This window comes from Staurois parvus, unplaced genomic scaffold (assembly GCF_062004578.1).
Source record: "Staurois parvus isolate SC_StPar_1 unplaced genomic scaffold, SC_StPar_1.0 ptg001171l, whole genome shotgun sequence".
Taxonomy (NCBI): Eukaryota; Metazoa; Chordata; class Amphibia; order Anura; family Ranidae; genus Staurois; species Staurois parvus.
This window is the reverse complement of record NW_028318967.1, coordinates 304,307-320,017: the sequence shown is the minus strand read 5'-3', so window position 1 is coordinate 320,017 and position 15,711 is coordinate 304,307. Positions and strand designations below refer to the sequence as shown.

Genomic DNA, 15,711 nt, shown 5'->3' with positions numbered 1-15,711 from the left:
TCCTCTGTTCCCCTTATTAGCTTTGTTTCTCTTCTCTGGACCCTTTTCAGCTCCAGCACATCCTTCCTGAGGACTGGTGACAAGAACTGGACAGCATATTCAAGATGTAGTTGGCCCACTGTTTTGTAAAGTGGTAGAATTAGTCTTATCTCCTAAGTAAATACCCTTTTACTGCAGCTTGGAAATGCACGCCTGAGCCTGTGATCTGTTAGGAACCCCAGATCGCTTTCTATCACGGATTCTCCCAAAGGTTCACTTTCTAGCGAGTAACACTCATGAATGTTCGCTCCCAAGTGCATTATTTCACATTTTTCAACATTAAACCTTATTTGCCAGACCCTCAGCCAACCATTACATATTTATCGGCAGATCACTGTTAGCTTACATTTGCATGATCTTTGGACTATACCATACTGTCCCTAGCCCAATCGATTCTTGTCGTCCCTCTCTAAGCACAGGGTTTCCCCAGCGCTCCAATTGAAACTCTGATCACTCTTTGCAGTCTTTTGCTCCTCCACCCATTTTGCCTGTCTTATCCATCAGGCTGCTGAAGTGACCATCCTCTGTTATTAAGCTCCCAATGTCAACAACCTACCCTTCCTTTCCTACCTCTTGGAATTACTTGGCACTCATGCCACAGTGGCCATTTTCGTAGGCCGAGACTCCAAATTAATCACTCACCTCAGCATGGATAAGTACTCCTACTGTGACTTGGTCAGATCATGACCCAGTTTTCATTTTCTGACGATCTCTGATACAGAAATCTGAACCATCAAACTGGGCTCTGAATGATTCGCTACTTTCACACCATGAAGTGATGGACAAATTGTGATCTCTTCCCTGAAATCCGCCTGGACAAGGCAAGAGCTGAGCTTTGTTTTACTAACATCTCGGAAAGGCAAATAGGCTGGGCCAACCAAAAATTCTATGTCCAAAGTAATAAACCTAACACTATGTTGGTGAAACGTCTGTGTCGCTTCGCCATGCAGATAAAACCAATCGCTCTTCATACAAGGCAGCACACTCTCACAAGCAACCCAAAGGGAGCTTTGGCTGAATTTGAAACACAATCTATCTCATCTATACTTGACCTCTGGGGCCTGGGCTGAGGCATTCTGTAGTAGAGCCTGACTTCCTGTTATCCTTGTGCACTACCAGGAACATTTAAATGCAGACATTACCACCAACGAAGTCCAGGCTCCCATCAAAAGTCTCAATGTCCTAAAACAACCTGGCCTGGATGGATGCAATTCTTTATTCTACAATAAGGTATGACTTCCTTACAGCACAATTGCAGTGTACTTTTAACCATCTCAAATAGGGAAACTTTCCTCAGGAGTCTCTGAAGGCCAACCTGGTCATGATTCCTAAACCAGACATGGACCCTCACTCATGGCCTAACTATCGCCCTATATCCCTCTTAAACACTGACATGAACATTTTAGTCAAGATCCTGGCAACCCGACAACACATTATTGGGTAAACCAATCCACAAAGACCAAGTAGCCTTTGTCCCACTGAAAGGAGCGGGTGACAATGTACACAGAGCAGCTAAACTGCTATGCCGTTGTCCCTTGATGTCCGTAAGGCATTTGATACCCCCTCCTGGGATTATATGTTTATTTGCCCAACAGAAGTGGGGTTTTGATGAACATTTCCTGTCATGGATCTCAGCTCTTTATGCCCAACCTTCAATCACCCTGACATATATATGCAGGCTTCGCCTCAGCCCCCTTCCCAATTTGAATAGGGTATGAGACAGGGATGCTCCCTCCTCCCTATACTGTTCATCCTGGCATTTAAACCCTTGGTCATGACTATTCAGGCCAACCCCGGACATCCGTGGCCTTGAGATAGCCGGGGAACATCATAAATGAATGCTTTTCGCTGATGACATCTTAATATACATCTGCTCTCCCCATATTGCCCTCCCCAGTCTTTGTGGCTGTCACGGTCTTCGGGCGCATCTCAAACTTACAAGTCAAGGAGGCTTAATCTAAGGCACTAAACCTAACCCTGACTCCAGACCAAGTTGGGAATGTTCAAGACAACTATCACTTTGCCTGGCCTACCTCACTTAGGTGTCAAATCGGTCTTCTCTTTCAAAACCTTTTACAAGGTTAAGTATCTCTATTTAGGGACTTGATCATTCTTCTCGCCTCCTGGAATCTACACCATAAAATGTATTTGCCTATCTAAACTGTGTACTATTTCATCGTTCTGCCAGTCCCCATACCAAACCATATTCTTAAGATTCTACAACATAAAACTGTTTAACTTTATCTGGTTTGACTCCAGGTCGTGATTGTCCATGTCGACGCTATATCGTCAATGGTTAGCTGGTGGATTGGCAGTACCCTCCCTCTGGCACTACTTCACAGTGGCTCAAATTGCCCCTCTGGTAAATGCCACACATGAAGCACCTTTGCGGATTCTTAACAGTTCCTGCGGCACTCACACACACAGCCTTTGTGCAAAAATTAAACCTAACAGTGCAAATCCTTTGTCTTGGTTTATTGTTATACGTACACTTCATTTATTTTATGTTTATATTTGCACACTTACTATATTTCCTGCTGCATGTTGTTTCTGAGTTGTGTTGCTTCAATGTTACTAATGCAGTGCAAGCATGTGTGTGCCTAATGATGAGTACAGTAGGAGCAGCGCAAGGAACAGGCTGGGCCCTAGAAACTGGCAACTAACCTGTATTTAATAGTGAATAATCTGATGACCGTGCACACTCTGTAGCAATGTCCCTGTACTTGTGACGTCACCTCCCGCCTATACCGACAATTGGATATATATATCTTGTATATCTTTCTCAAGGAAGATTTCTTTGTAAAAGAAATCCTTTGTAAAACTGAGAAGAATGTTTTTAATACAGTTGCCTTCACCTTGTCATTTGTAACCAACTTCCAACAAATGCTATGTATTACCCAATTTTTTGGGGAAGTTATAAAATGAGGATGCACCGAGTAAACAGATCCAATATATCAAACCTTAAAATTGAACATGCCCATAAAACAGTGAAGAACTTTGGTACCCTATAATTCCATAGATGATGCTTTAAAAGCACCCATAGGTCATCGCACTGGAGTTGACCATGAATAATGGTCGTAGATTTATTACTCTCATTGCGGCATGTGTGGCAATATGTAACGTGTAGCGCAAGTGATGCTTTCATACATAGGTGCCCCCAATGTTTTTTATAATGTCTTTGTGGGTTTTGCTTATTGAGACATCAAGGCTCTAATAGACATTTCCTTTGAAGAAACTATGTATCCCACAATCCTTGGTCTCTGCAGGTGAGAGCTAAAGTCTAAAGAGTAATTAGATCTGATGCAGACACAAACAAGCAGAGCAATTAACAGAGAACTCGCCATTCTAGAAGAGGTGTTTCATCACATTAGGATCAGCACATTTGCAATGTAGAGGAAATGGTAAGGCATGTTTGGATGCTGTTTTGAAGCAAAACAAACAGTTGCCTGTCTCTAGAGACAAGTTTGATGAATTAACACATGGACATAAGGGATGATCTCAGGCATGTTCAGATCATAGTCCAAACCCACCTAAGCTATCACATCAGGAAGCTGTCACTGCAACGCCATGCAACACAAAAACTAAAAAAAAAATGCAGGCGAACACAACACCCCAAGCAATTTGGTACCTGGTGCTTCCGCTTCCATGACAGTGGCAGAGGGGAAGCCCCCTTCCCTGTTCTGGTCATATGACAGAGCCAAGAGGAGGACTTCACTTTCTCTGAACTGTCACTGTTTCTGGTCTGGTGAGAAAGTTTGGGGAGGGGGAGTCCTTTCCTGCAGATCAGTACTGGGAAAGAGGGGTGGGGAGATGACTTTCCTGAAAGTTTTGTACAGGGGAGGGGGGAATGACTGTCTGGAGGAATCCGTACTGAGGGGTCTGTATTGATGTGCCTATACTAAGGAGGGGGGGGGGTCACTACTGGTGTGCTGTATAGGGGAGATGGTCTGTACTGGGGCAGAGGTCTATACAGAGGGGTCTACACTGTACACTGGGAAGGGGTGTCTGTACTGAGGGATCTCCTAAATAAGTCCCATAGTAACATTTAGGTTAACTAAGGCCCCTTTTACACGGGACAGATTCCAGTTGGATCAGCTGATCCCCTGCTGATCATAGCAGGTGGATGACAGGTCCACATCTAATCAGTTTATGCTGTCCGATCTTCCTAGAGTGTGAGGGACAGATCCCCCTTTGCGTGAGTGTGGTTTTTTTTTTTGGTTTTTTTTTGTGGCTCAGATTGGTTTGAAGGTAGGTGGGTGTAAACTGATATCTGAAGTCTGTTTACACCTACCGGTCCATAGGGGTGAATGGTGCGTCCGATCAGGTCTGTCTGAAAAACTGAGAGGTAGACCTGATTTGGACCCTTCATGTGAAAGGAAGCTTCGCTTAAAAAATAAATATTATTCACTTCTCAAAAATTATTGCAGTTTTAGCACAGGAAACTTCCCCCTCAACCTCCAAATACTTGCCAGAGCCCCATCTTGTTCCAGTGATGTCCAAGAGAGCCTTGACTCTACGAGGACTCTCCCCTCCTCATTGGCACTGAGACACCAAGTGAGACCATGAGGAGAGAGAGGGGTGGGGGGCCCCCAGCCATGGCTCTGTGTGTGAATGGACGAGCAGAGCATTGGCTAAGGAGCAAGCCTGCTTGGGTGCCCCATAGCAAGTTGCTTCCTCTGGGGGCACTTGGCAGGAGGGAGGGTCCATGCGTGCCAATGGGGGACCCCACAAGAGGAGAAATGGGGCTATTCTGTGCAAAACCACTGCAAAGAGCAGGTAAGTATATGTTTGTTATTTTAAAAAGAAAACAAAATGCCTTTAATGTCACTTTAAAAAACCTAAAAAGAAATGCAAACGTTTATCTTTGTAGAGGGAATTGTTGCTAACTAATTTCCTGGGAATATGAAATAAAAAAAAAGTGTCCAGGCTTTAACTTTAAATTCCTTATTTCTCCAGCTTTTTACAAATAGCCTTGAGAATATATAATTGAGACAGTCATTTCCATACTAGAGTGCTAACATATTTTTGTCTTTGGTCTTGGTAAATCTCTGCTATACAAGATGTTTTTGCTATATTTGCATTCAATACATTATTTTTCAGGACATGGAGGACTGACCCTCAAAGTGGCACCTGTATTTTGGCAGCAACTTCAATTGAATGTGAAGATGTTCCGATCACTGGAATCCTGGGACATGTTGTTTTGTGTGAGCACCTCATAGAAAACCTTGGCACTCAGAAGTGTAAAGTTACCCATGTCTGTAGGACAGACACAAGGTAAAACGCATTGCATCATTCAAGGCCGGATTCCCCAACAGGCACTGTAGGCATGTGCCTACAGGCGCCCTTTCTAGAGGGGCACCCGTCTGTATGATAATGGGATGATCATGTAGCAACCCTAATTACCCCCATGCACTGGGATTTCTTCTAGCAGAAATGCCAGAACTCGGTCCGGCAGCTCTGCTAAATATACACCAGTGGCAGGCGGCTGTGCTGTGAGTGGGAGGCCATTTTGTGTAAACTTCAATTGCTGTGTGAGAAGTCAGTGCAGCCAAGGACTTCAGCCGTAGTCCACTGAGTAAGCATGCAAGCGGGGAGTCTCCATATTTTACGATGCACCCACTCTAGTTTCAGCTGCATGTCCCTTACATTAGACTGTGGAGGGATACAGCTGCACTCTGCCTGCCCTCTGGTGTCTCTTCCAAGCAGGTAAGAAGACTGTGACAAATTAAAAAAAAAAAATGATAATGTAAAAAAGGCAACAATATATGAACAAATGGTTGGCTCAAAAAAGACTCAATCCCAACCTCCAACATTCTTAGGAGCCACAAGCGATGCTCTGAGCGAAGAGTGCATCATGTGAGTTTGAGTTCCCAGAAGTGTTGGAGGCTGGGTCTGAGGTACGTGTTTTTTTTGGGCAAAGGTTTGTTTGCAAATTACTTTTTAAAGTCCGTTCTGTTGGGGAAGGGGGGTCCCTAAAGCACCTTATGTTGGAGGACAAGGGCCTCTTCCCCCCAGCCCTGGGGGTGACCTATCGGAATCTGGAAGCCTCCTTAAACAAGGGGGGCTTCCAAATCCTGCCCTCCCATATTGTACCCCTACATATTCACCAAAAAGTGTCAAGAGTAAAATCACAACCATTTTTGACAAGTCCTTCATCGTGATTGACAATTTTTTATTTTTTATTTTTTTAAATTAACACTGCCACCAACTTGAGAGAGCGCTTTGCACCCGACAAAGGCTCTCCTGCACAACACCCCCCATGTTGAGGGCATATGACCTGGTGTGGTTCGCTCGCTTGTGTACCCCCACACCCCTCCTCTTTCCCGACCTGCCGGGCTTCATGCTTGGGTGAGGGTCTGGTATGGATTTTGGGGACTCTGCGCCATGTTTTTATTTCCTGAATTTTTTTTCTTCATTGTCGGCAATTGTATTTTTAATCAGCTGTCGGGAAGGAACCCCGCTGGCCACTGATGACTCAGTTGTTAAGGGCATTGCAGCCTACTCCCTGATAATCAGGGCACTGATTAGCAGTGCCACCTGTCAGTGCTGCCCAGCAGTGCCGCCAAGCATTTGCACCAATCAGTGTCCAGCAGTGCCACCTATCAGTGCCCATCATTGCTGCATATCAGTGCAGCATCATTGGTGCCTCCTCATCAATGCTGCCTCATTAGTGCAGCCTATCAGTGCTCATAATTGAAGGAGAAAAATTACCTGTTAGCAAAAATTGAAAAATAAAAGTTTTGTTTCTACTGCAACATTTCTAATTTTTTTGTTTATAGTGCAAAAAATAAAAGCCCCAGTGTCTATTACATACCACCAAATAAAAGCTATATTTGTGTGAGAAAAAAATAAAAATTTCATATGCGTACAATATTGCATGACTGTGCAATTGTCATTCAAAGTGCAACAGCACTGAAAGTTGAAAATTGGCCTGGGCAGGAAGGGGGTAAAAGTGCCCGGTAGGCAAGTGGTTAAGCTAAAATTGCCCTAGACGGATCATTTTGTCTTGGAAATAAATTGGTTATAATTGTCGAATGGCGAAGGTGCAACTGACTTAAAGTATATGTTACCCAAACATTCAATATTCCTGATATGTCTGATACCATGAAACCATGAAACAAGTATTGTTTTCTCTTTGTATTGCTTCCTTTGTGTGAAATCCCTGGTGATCCTGCCAGCGCCCATGCTTTCCTTTTAAAAACTGACCACAACAGGCATGGCAGTACATCCATTCCAGCATGGTCAGTCTTCTGTTTTGCATTCTTCTAGGGAGCACAGAAGTCAGACTTGTGCTAACATTCCCCCCCGTACAGATCTTCACAGAGAAGACCAGTGTTCTGTTTCCTGGTGCCTTCATGGCAGCATACATATGGTTGATGCATCATTCCACAGGAACAGTCATAGTGCTATAAAAAAATTAGGCTTTAGCCCAGGCTCACCCTTCAGTTTTTGTCCTTCAGACTTTCAGGATCTAATCTACTGATCTTTTGCATTAGTCCTCTATTTAGGTTCATACTCTCCTGTTGGAAGTCTTTAGTCATACTACTTAGACTACTAAATGTGCCCATGAGATAAGCAGTTCCATTTTTCTGTGGATCTTTTTCAGATATATTTTAGGTCTTTGGACTGGGATTCAGCAGCAGCAGTTTCAGAGCTTTGTTTTTCTTTATTTTTTATACAGTACCTGTTCTGGCATTTTCTTTTTTCTTATTTGTTTACTGATGTTTTGTATGTCCTGTCACTGCTTTTATCTTTTGGGTTACCGAGTTATAAATACAATGACGTATTGTGTTCCCCTTATATACATAAATACTGTGCTCTTATAATTAAAGTAAAACATATGTAACATCACATTAAATGAATTTATGGTTTTTCATTGGATACTTGTGTGAAAAATGATCAAGTGAAATTGTCCATGTAAAGCTATAGTAAACTCCTGAATTTGATTTTTATCTACAGGTAAGCTTATAATGAAACTTGCCTGTAGGTTAAATTAATCCCTTCCAAACGTGTACTGTTTAGGAGATACTTGCTTGGTTGGAAGCCAGTTACATCGCTGGTGCATGCGCTCACATAGTCACATAGTCTGGCTGAAAAAAAGTTATAATCCTATATCCACAGTTGATCTAGAGGAAAGCAAAAAAAAAACAGCAAAGCACAATCCAATTTGCTCCTGCAGGGTTAAAAAATTCCTTCCAATCAGATATTCCCTGGATCAACTTTGCCTATAAATGTTAGTATCCAGTTATATTCTGTGTGTCATGCTATTCCTTCAGAGCTCTGTGCCATGGCTGTGACTCCTGCGCACATGCACGGGAGTGAGGTCATTCAAGCAATTCAAGCAAACCTGGGTGAAGATGCAGTGGTGACAGCGTGTTTACTACCGCTTTAACTTGTCCTTTGTAGTTATATAATTTAAGTATAAACAAATGTTTCTAAAAATCCAGATCTTCATTCAGGTCTCAAAATATGCTCCAGCAAACTGTGTGCAGTGGACTACAAAACATATCCTTCCCAAAACACAAATCCAGTGCTCTCTTCATGCTCGCTCTCACCAAACCGCCATGACCCTCTTAACATAAATAAGTGGGTCCACATTAGCTTGGAAGGCTGCCTGGAATGACTGCATAAATCTAAGTCCCCCCTCTCCAGCTTCTGATCTTTGCATCTTTTATTCCTCCAAATGCATTTTGGCCATCATGAATAACCAATAAAATAGAAAGCCATAGTGCAGTCATTTTTCTTGCAGTAGTCAAACTAAACACTTCTAAGTGTGCACTCGCATTGAAAATACAAATGCCAGTATTCAATTATACCACATGGATCCAAGATGGTTGCTGCTGACCCATCTTGCTGTTTGTTTCCTGTGTGTTCCACACACCAGAAGTGATGTAGGCAGAAATGTCTTCACAATCAATGGCCCGAGTTACCGAGTGCGTGTGCTCTGTTTGGCTGTTATTGGCACGTGTGCACCACTGGCAGTAGTGTTCTGCTGTTTTCCCTGGGAGAAGGATTTTCTTCTATCATGCTTCTATTCTACCGCTTTGATCTACCCTTAAGTAAGTTGTTTTCTTATAGGCATATACTTCTGTCTTTTGCATCCTTTGTTGGTCTCTAATCTTGATGCTGCTCCTTCATCTACCTGCATGGACAATTTACCTTACCCCCCTCCTGTCCAGGCCAATTTTCAGCTTTCAGCGCTATCACACTTTGAATGACAATTGCGCGGTCATGCAACATTGTACCCATATGAAATTGTTGTCCTTTTTTTGAGACAGATAAAGATTTCTTTTGGTGGTATTTATTCAACACTGGGATTTTTATTTTTTTTGCTATGTAAATGAAAATGTCCAAAAATTTTGAAAAGTGTTTTTTTTCTTATAAAATTTTGCAAATAAATAGTATTTCATCATAAATCTTGGTCAAAATGTATTCCGTTTTTTATCTTTTTAGTGTAAAAAAAAAAAAAAAAAAAACCCAAATTAGTTTATAACCAAAAATTATCATTTTTAAACATTTTTTTTTACTTTTTTATATTATTCGTGTTTTTGGGGTTTTTTTTTTTACATACTGTCACCCTAGCAGTACAGTGTCACCATGGTGACACTTTACTACTTGTGGGGGGTAGTGAAGATTTTTTTTTTTTTTTACACTGATTGCTTTTACAGCCTTTGTAAAAGCAAACATTTCTCCTCTCTAGCTGCATTCTTGCAGCTATTGAGAACTACTGTGTGAGCTGTGATTGTGAATGGCCTTGTATCATGTGACCTCTGTGATCATTCACAGATTTCACACGTAGTAAGCAATGATGTCAGAAGTGACATCTTGCTTACTACTCTGCATGTGATCACTGATTGGCCAATCAGTGATCACATGATTGGGACCTGATGATCAGTGTTTCACTGTGTCCGGAGGACACAGCAGGCACCAGATCGCGGTGCTGCGTGCTCCCAGGGGGCAGGCACAAGCAGGGTGCAGGGAGGCCATTTATAAATGGCCACTCGACCCTGCAGTGCCACTGTCCGGCCGTTTATATACATGGGCCGACAGGAGGTGGTTAATCAAAAGATTCTCAACACACCACTAGGTAAGAGGCCAACGCTATTAAGTATGGCAATTCAATGAGCACGTTTTTGATGGGCTGTTTATTTTACAGCCCTGAACAGAGAGAAACTCAGTCTTGCTCCTCAAGACACTGTATCTTTTCTGTCTTGCAAAAATTCTAAAAATAGACAAAGGGTTACCTCAAGCACTCTGAATGTGCAAGTGGTGGCCCTTACTGTTTGTCTAGAAAGAACCTTTGCGCAAGACCCTTGTGTTTTTTTTTTTTTTGTTTTTTTTTCTTTTGGTTCTTTAGGGCTCTAGCCAGGTCCAGGCCAATGCCCTTGAAAGTGGAATATTTCAGTTATTTTTCAGGCTCTATTTAAGGAGCCATTTGAACCTTTAGACCTGCAGAAGAACCAATGTTGAGACTGCTCGTGTTGAAAATTGTTCTCTTGGTGGCAGTCACTTCAGCTCAGAGAATTTAGTGAATTTCAGGCTTTATCCATATAAATCCATTTTGACTAATTTTGAGTCATTTTTGACAAATTTTCCTTATAAAAAAAAACCCAACATGATCAGTTTTGAGAACTATTATTTTTATTTTTTTTTTGCAAAAGGTATCCAACTTTCCATCATACACACGATTTGTTCTTCCTATTTTCTGTCTTCCTCCTTCGGGAAAGAGTTTCACACATTAGATATCAGAAGATACGTGATTTGTTACCTGGACATCACTCAGAGTTTCAAGAATCTTGTTTCTGCTGTTTTTGGATATCTGTAAAGTGCAAAAAGCCAGGTAGCTTAGATTGCTATTAAAGAGGCTTGTGCTGTTTTTTGAGTCTGGTTGCTCTGTCAGGGATTGAGCTCATTCTAAGAGAGCAGTGGCAGCATGTTGAGCAGAAAGGTCTGGCGCCAGTCCAGATTAGGTCTGTAGAGCAACCAAGGATGGATTTAACAGCTAGGTCAGTCTTCTTGCAGGACGTTCCTGCAGGCTGTTGTCCCACCCTGATGGTAAGTACTCCATTATCCTCTCTACTGTCCTGGAAAGACTCCTACCAGTTACTGGTAAGTCTAACTTGGGGTTTTGCCTTCCTTTTTAGATCAACTGTGGGTAAAGGATTCTATACAAGGTTTTCAATGTATTTATTTTCTTGAACTAGATGGACCTCTGTCCTTCTTTTTTCTTTTTTTTTTTTCACGTATTCAGTGAAGCTTTGTTTTTTACAGGGGTCGTACAAGTGAATGGTACAATAGCGTTTTTGGTCACACATGTGCCACTGAGATCCAGAGAATAAAAAGCTCCTTTGACAAGAAATAAGCAATGAAGACATGAACTGAGAAGCCATATGGATGATGTTTCCTGTAGACTTTGCAGCAAAATGAATGTTACCAGAAAGGCAAATGCAATTTTTATGAACAGTTTTGGCTAGGTTTAAATAGTTCCTGCGTGTATTATTTTTAAATTTTTTTATGTAGGAAAGGTACTTGAATTTTGTTTTAATTTTATAATACATACAGATTTTATTTATACACAAATGGTACATTATGACAGATTTATTAAATGTATTCTAAATGTGTGTGTGTGTGTGTGTATATATATATATATATATATATATATATATATATATATATATATATATATATATATATATATATATATATATATATAAAAAAACTATTTGTAAAAACATTTTTGAGATGAAGCGCATGATTGTTTTTAAAGATGACTAAAGAACCAACAATTCTATGTATTAAAAAGCATAATATTGTACATGTTTGTAAAATACTTTACTTTTTGCGTATAAGGAAAAAGAAACCATGGTCGATGCTTTGAGAAAATCGATACAAAATACAACAATGCTTTGTGACCCATAGCTTTTGTGACAATTCTAAATTAATAAATGTAGATTACCTTGCGTTATGCAATACATGTAATTGGTTTTACAGAAAAAAATGGGAAAAGTAGTTTTTGAAAAATATTTAATACAGGTTTTTTTTTTTAGCTTGATTAACCTCTTCCTGATGAGCGGCCTCACGTAAGTGGGTCTTTATTTGTGGGGCCCCATATATGTGCTGCGAGTGCACAGCAAACCATGCTCCCAGCACATATACCCAGGGCTGCTGCTAAGGGGGGTAGCACCAGCCTCACTGTACAGGGACCAGCCCCATCAGCTGCAGAGAAGGGGGCCTGAGGAGCGGCTGCAGATGGGCTTGTCCGCTAAACTACATTCAGGTTTCCTGCCTCCTGTCATTCTATCACAGAGTGGCTCAGTGCTGTGAATATCTGTGCTCCCACTCTGCTCCACAAGTTTGACTCATTTATGTTTTCTTCTGTTTACATCTGATTGTAACTTTCTCTCCCCTTCCTCCTTCCAGATACTTGCCATACTCACTCTGCCTCTCAGATATCAGCCCCTCGTCGCCCATCTCTGCAATCACGCTCTGATGTTTCTCTGATTGTGCCCCAGTGTCTCACCACAGTCCTTCACTCCTGTATTCCGCCTTCTCCCCGATCTAGCCTGTCTTCTGTTTACCCAACCTATATATCTTCCATGCTGTCTCCCCGATGCTGTCACAGCTGACCCAGCTGTATTCTGTTCCTACAGCTGTCCTGTATCTTTTCTGGGGGTGGGGGAAGGTCTGGGGGATAAAACATATCAAGAGCGACTTTAAGAACTTAACATGTACAGCCCAGAGGAAAGGGGAGACATGATTGAAACCTTTAAATACATCAAGGGGGTGAACAAGGTTCAGGAGGGCAGTATTTTCAACAAATCAAGAACACGGGGACATGACCTTAACCACTCCAATACAGGGCACTTTTACCCCCTTCCTGACCGCTCCAATACAGGGCATTTTACCCCCTTCCTGACCACTCCAATACAGGGCACTTTTACCCCCTTCCTGACCACTCCAATACAGGGCACTTTTACCCCCTTCCTGACCACTCCAATACAGGGCACTTTTACCCCCTTCCTGACCACTCCAATACAGGGCACTTTTACCCCCTTCCTGACCACTCCAATACAGGGCACTTTTACCCCCTTCCTGACCACTCCAATACAGGGCACTTTTACCCCCTTCCTGACCACTCCAATACAGGGCACTTTTACCCCCTTCCTGACCACTCCAATACAGGATACTTTTACCCCCTTCCTGACCACTCCAATTTTCAGCTTTCGGTGCTCTCACACTTTGACAATTACTCAGTCATGCTGCATTCTACTTCAACAAAGCTTGTATTTTTTTCAGAGATTGAGCTTTATTTTGGTGGTACTTAATCACCACTGGGTTTTTATCTTTTTGAAATAATCGAAAAAGGGCGAAAATTAAAAAAAAAAATTTTTTTGTTTCTATTAAAAATTTAGCAAATAAGTACATTTTCTTCATAAATTTAGCCCAAAATTTTTACTGCTACATTTCTTTGGTAAAAATAATCCAAATCAGGGTATATTATTTAGTCTGCGTGAAAGTTAGTTTACAAGGTGTGGTCATCATTGAAAATTGTGGTCATCATTGAAAATTTTGCCAATTGTGCCAATGTAGGTTGGGCACTGAGGGGGCTGGAGCTGGGAATCTTTGCCTTCATACATGCAGAATGCACATATCCTGTAGATCTTTCGCAGAGATTGTTCAGCTTCAATCCATACCTGGCCCTTTTACTGGGGATGTAGTGCTTGAATTCCAGTGGCCAGTGAAGTGTACAAGAGATTCATCCACACAAATTTGTTGCTCAGGGACATAAAGTTCCACAATTCTCTTAGCAAAATAATTTATTGGGGGGCAGATTTTGTATAGCTTGTCATAGTTGGGATGATCTCGGGGAGGGCACTGTGAGTTATCATTGAAATGCAGAAATCACATGATCAGATCATAGCGTGACCGGGACATTACAGCAGAATAGATGGGCATATGATGGATGGGGTTGGTGGACCAGTAGGCATACAATTAGTTTTTTTTTGTATGCCCCATGTTAAACGTAAGGACCAAAAACAATTTCAACTCCTCCATTATGAGACGTCTGCATAGAAAAGGATGGGCATAGGATGTACTCGGATTATTATCAATATACTGCTGAGCAAAAAGGTTTGTCCGGTCCACAATGTATTGCAGTAAATCGGCAGGGAAAAACACAAAAAATAAATAAATTTCAGAAAGATTTTCAGTATTGGTCTGCACACCTGGCTGTGTGGTGAAAGGTGGGATTGAAGCTGATCCTGAGCTGGAAGGCAGCCATAAAGGGTTTGCCAGGGCATCAGGAAGATATGTTTGGGCCCTAATTCTTGGGTTCTGGTGGGGTGCTCCAGTGCTGGTACTGGGCCTTTCATCCAATTCGGTCACTGACCCACTACTTTCTACTGGCCCATATTCCGAATCAGATGGTGAGAGCTGCCCGCTGCTGTCATCTAACATGCTGAGGATTTTGAGTGCCTCCTCACTAGTAAAATATTTTTTGGACATTGTGGCTCTGGTGATTGTGGCTGTATGATGGGTAAACTGCTGACGGATGACTGTGATGGGTACACTGCTGGTGAGTGGCAGTTGTGTCAACCAATGGCTGCACTAATGAATGTACTGACAGATCCACTGATGGTGGTGCACTGATGTACTGGCATATCAAAGTCTGACTCTGGTTTTGAAACAGGAATAGGAGAATGGCAGGGCATTATGGGCTCTGGACAAAGATGGCTGAATAAAAGTCATAACCTGTCTGTGATATAGATACAGAAAATTCTGCTTTAGTCAAGTAGGGCAACTGATATGTGGCTGAAATAGAGCTAGGATCAGATGCTGCAGCTGGTGTTAAGACTGGTTTCTGCTCTGCTGCAAGGGATGCTTCGCCACTCTGAGGTTGACTAGGCCTTCAGCAAAGCAACTGCTCACCTACCTCAGTGTTGGCTCCCTTTCACCTGGTCTCCGCCATAGCTACAAGTGAGGGTAACCCCCTTTGGGGTATTCACAGTAGAGTGTTGGAGATAAGGTAAACGTGTCCAGTAGGAATGCATGATAACCCCGGAGTAGATCACCCTGCATGAACCCTTGTGGCAAAAGGGCAGGAGGAAGTGCCTGAATACTTTATAAGGGCTCTAGGCAGAAGTGGCGTTAAAATGTGCAACTTGTGGTCTGATATAATTTGGATTTTGCTTTCCTTTGAATCACTTAAATAATATTTAGTTGTATAAGCCCTATTTCTGAGAACTGCTGTACATCTGTGTTGCATGGAGTCAACCAACTTCTGGCACCTGTGAACAGGTATTCCAGCCCAGGATGATTGGACTACATTCCACAGTTCTGCTCTATTTCTTGGTTTTGCCTCAGAAACTGCATTTTTGATGTCACCCCACAAGTTTTCTATTGGATTAAGATCCGGGGATTGGGCTGGCCACTCCATAACGTCAATCTTGTTGGTCTGGAACCAAGATGTTGCACATCTACTGGTTTGTTTGGGGTCGTTGTCTTGTTGGAACATCCATTTCAAGGGCATTTCCTATTCAGCATAAGGCAGCATGACCTCTTCAAGTATTCTGATGTATTCAAACTGATCCATGATCCCTGGTATGCGATAAATAGGCCAAACACTGTAGTATGAGAAACATCCCCATATCATGATGCTTGTACAACCATGCT

The 15,711-nt window shown here is 42.1% G+C and overlaps 1 protein-coding gene across 1 annotated transcript in view; it reads left to right on the top strand.

The window, feature by feature from the left end:
* The window catches only part of LOC149438982 (rho GTPase-activating protein 7-like), a 93,719-nt gene extending 82,059 nt beyond the window's left edge, over positions 1–11,660 (top strand). The window contains exons 13-14 of the mRNA XM_089659606.1: positions 5,140–5,313; positions 11,311–11,660. Coding sequence (XP_089515732.1) covers positions 5,140–5,313; positions 11,311–11,401 — 265 coding nt within the window. The 3' untranslated portion in view covers positions 11,402–11,660. The remainder of the gene's footprint in view (positions 1–5,139; positions 5,314–11,310) is intronic.
* The last annotated feature ends 4,051 nt before the right edge of the window (positions 11,661–15,711 follow it).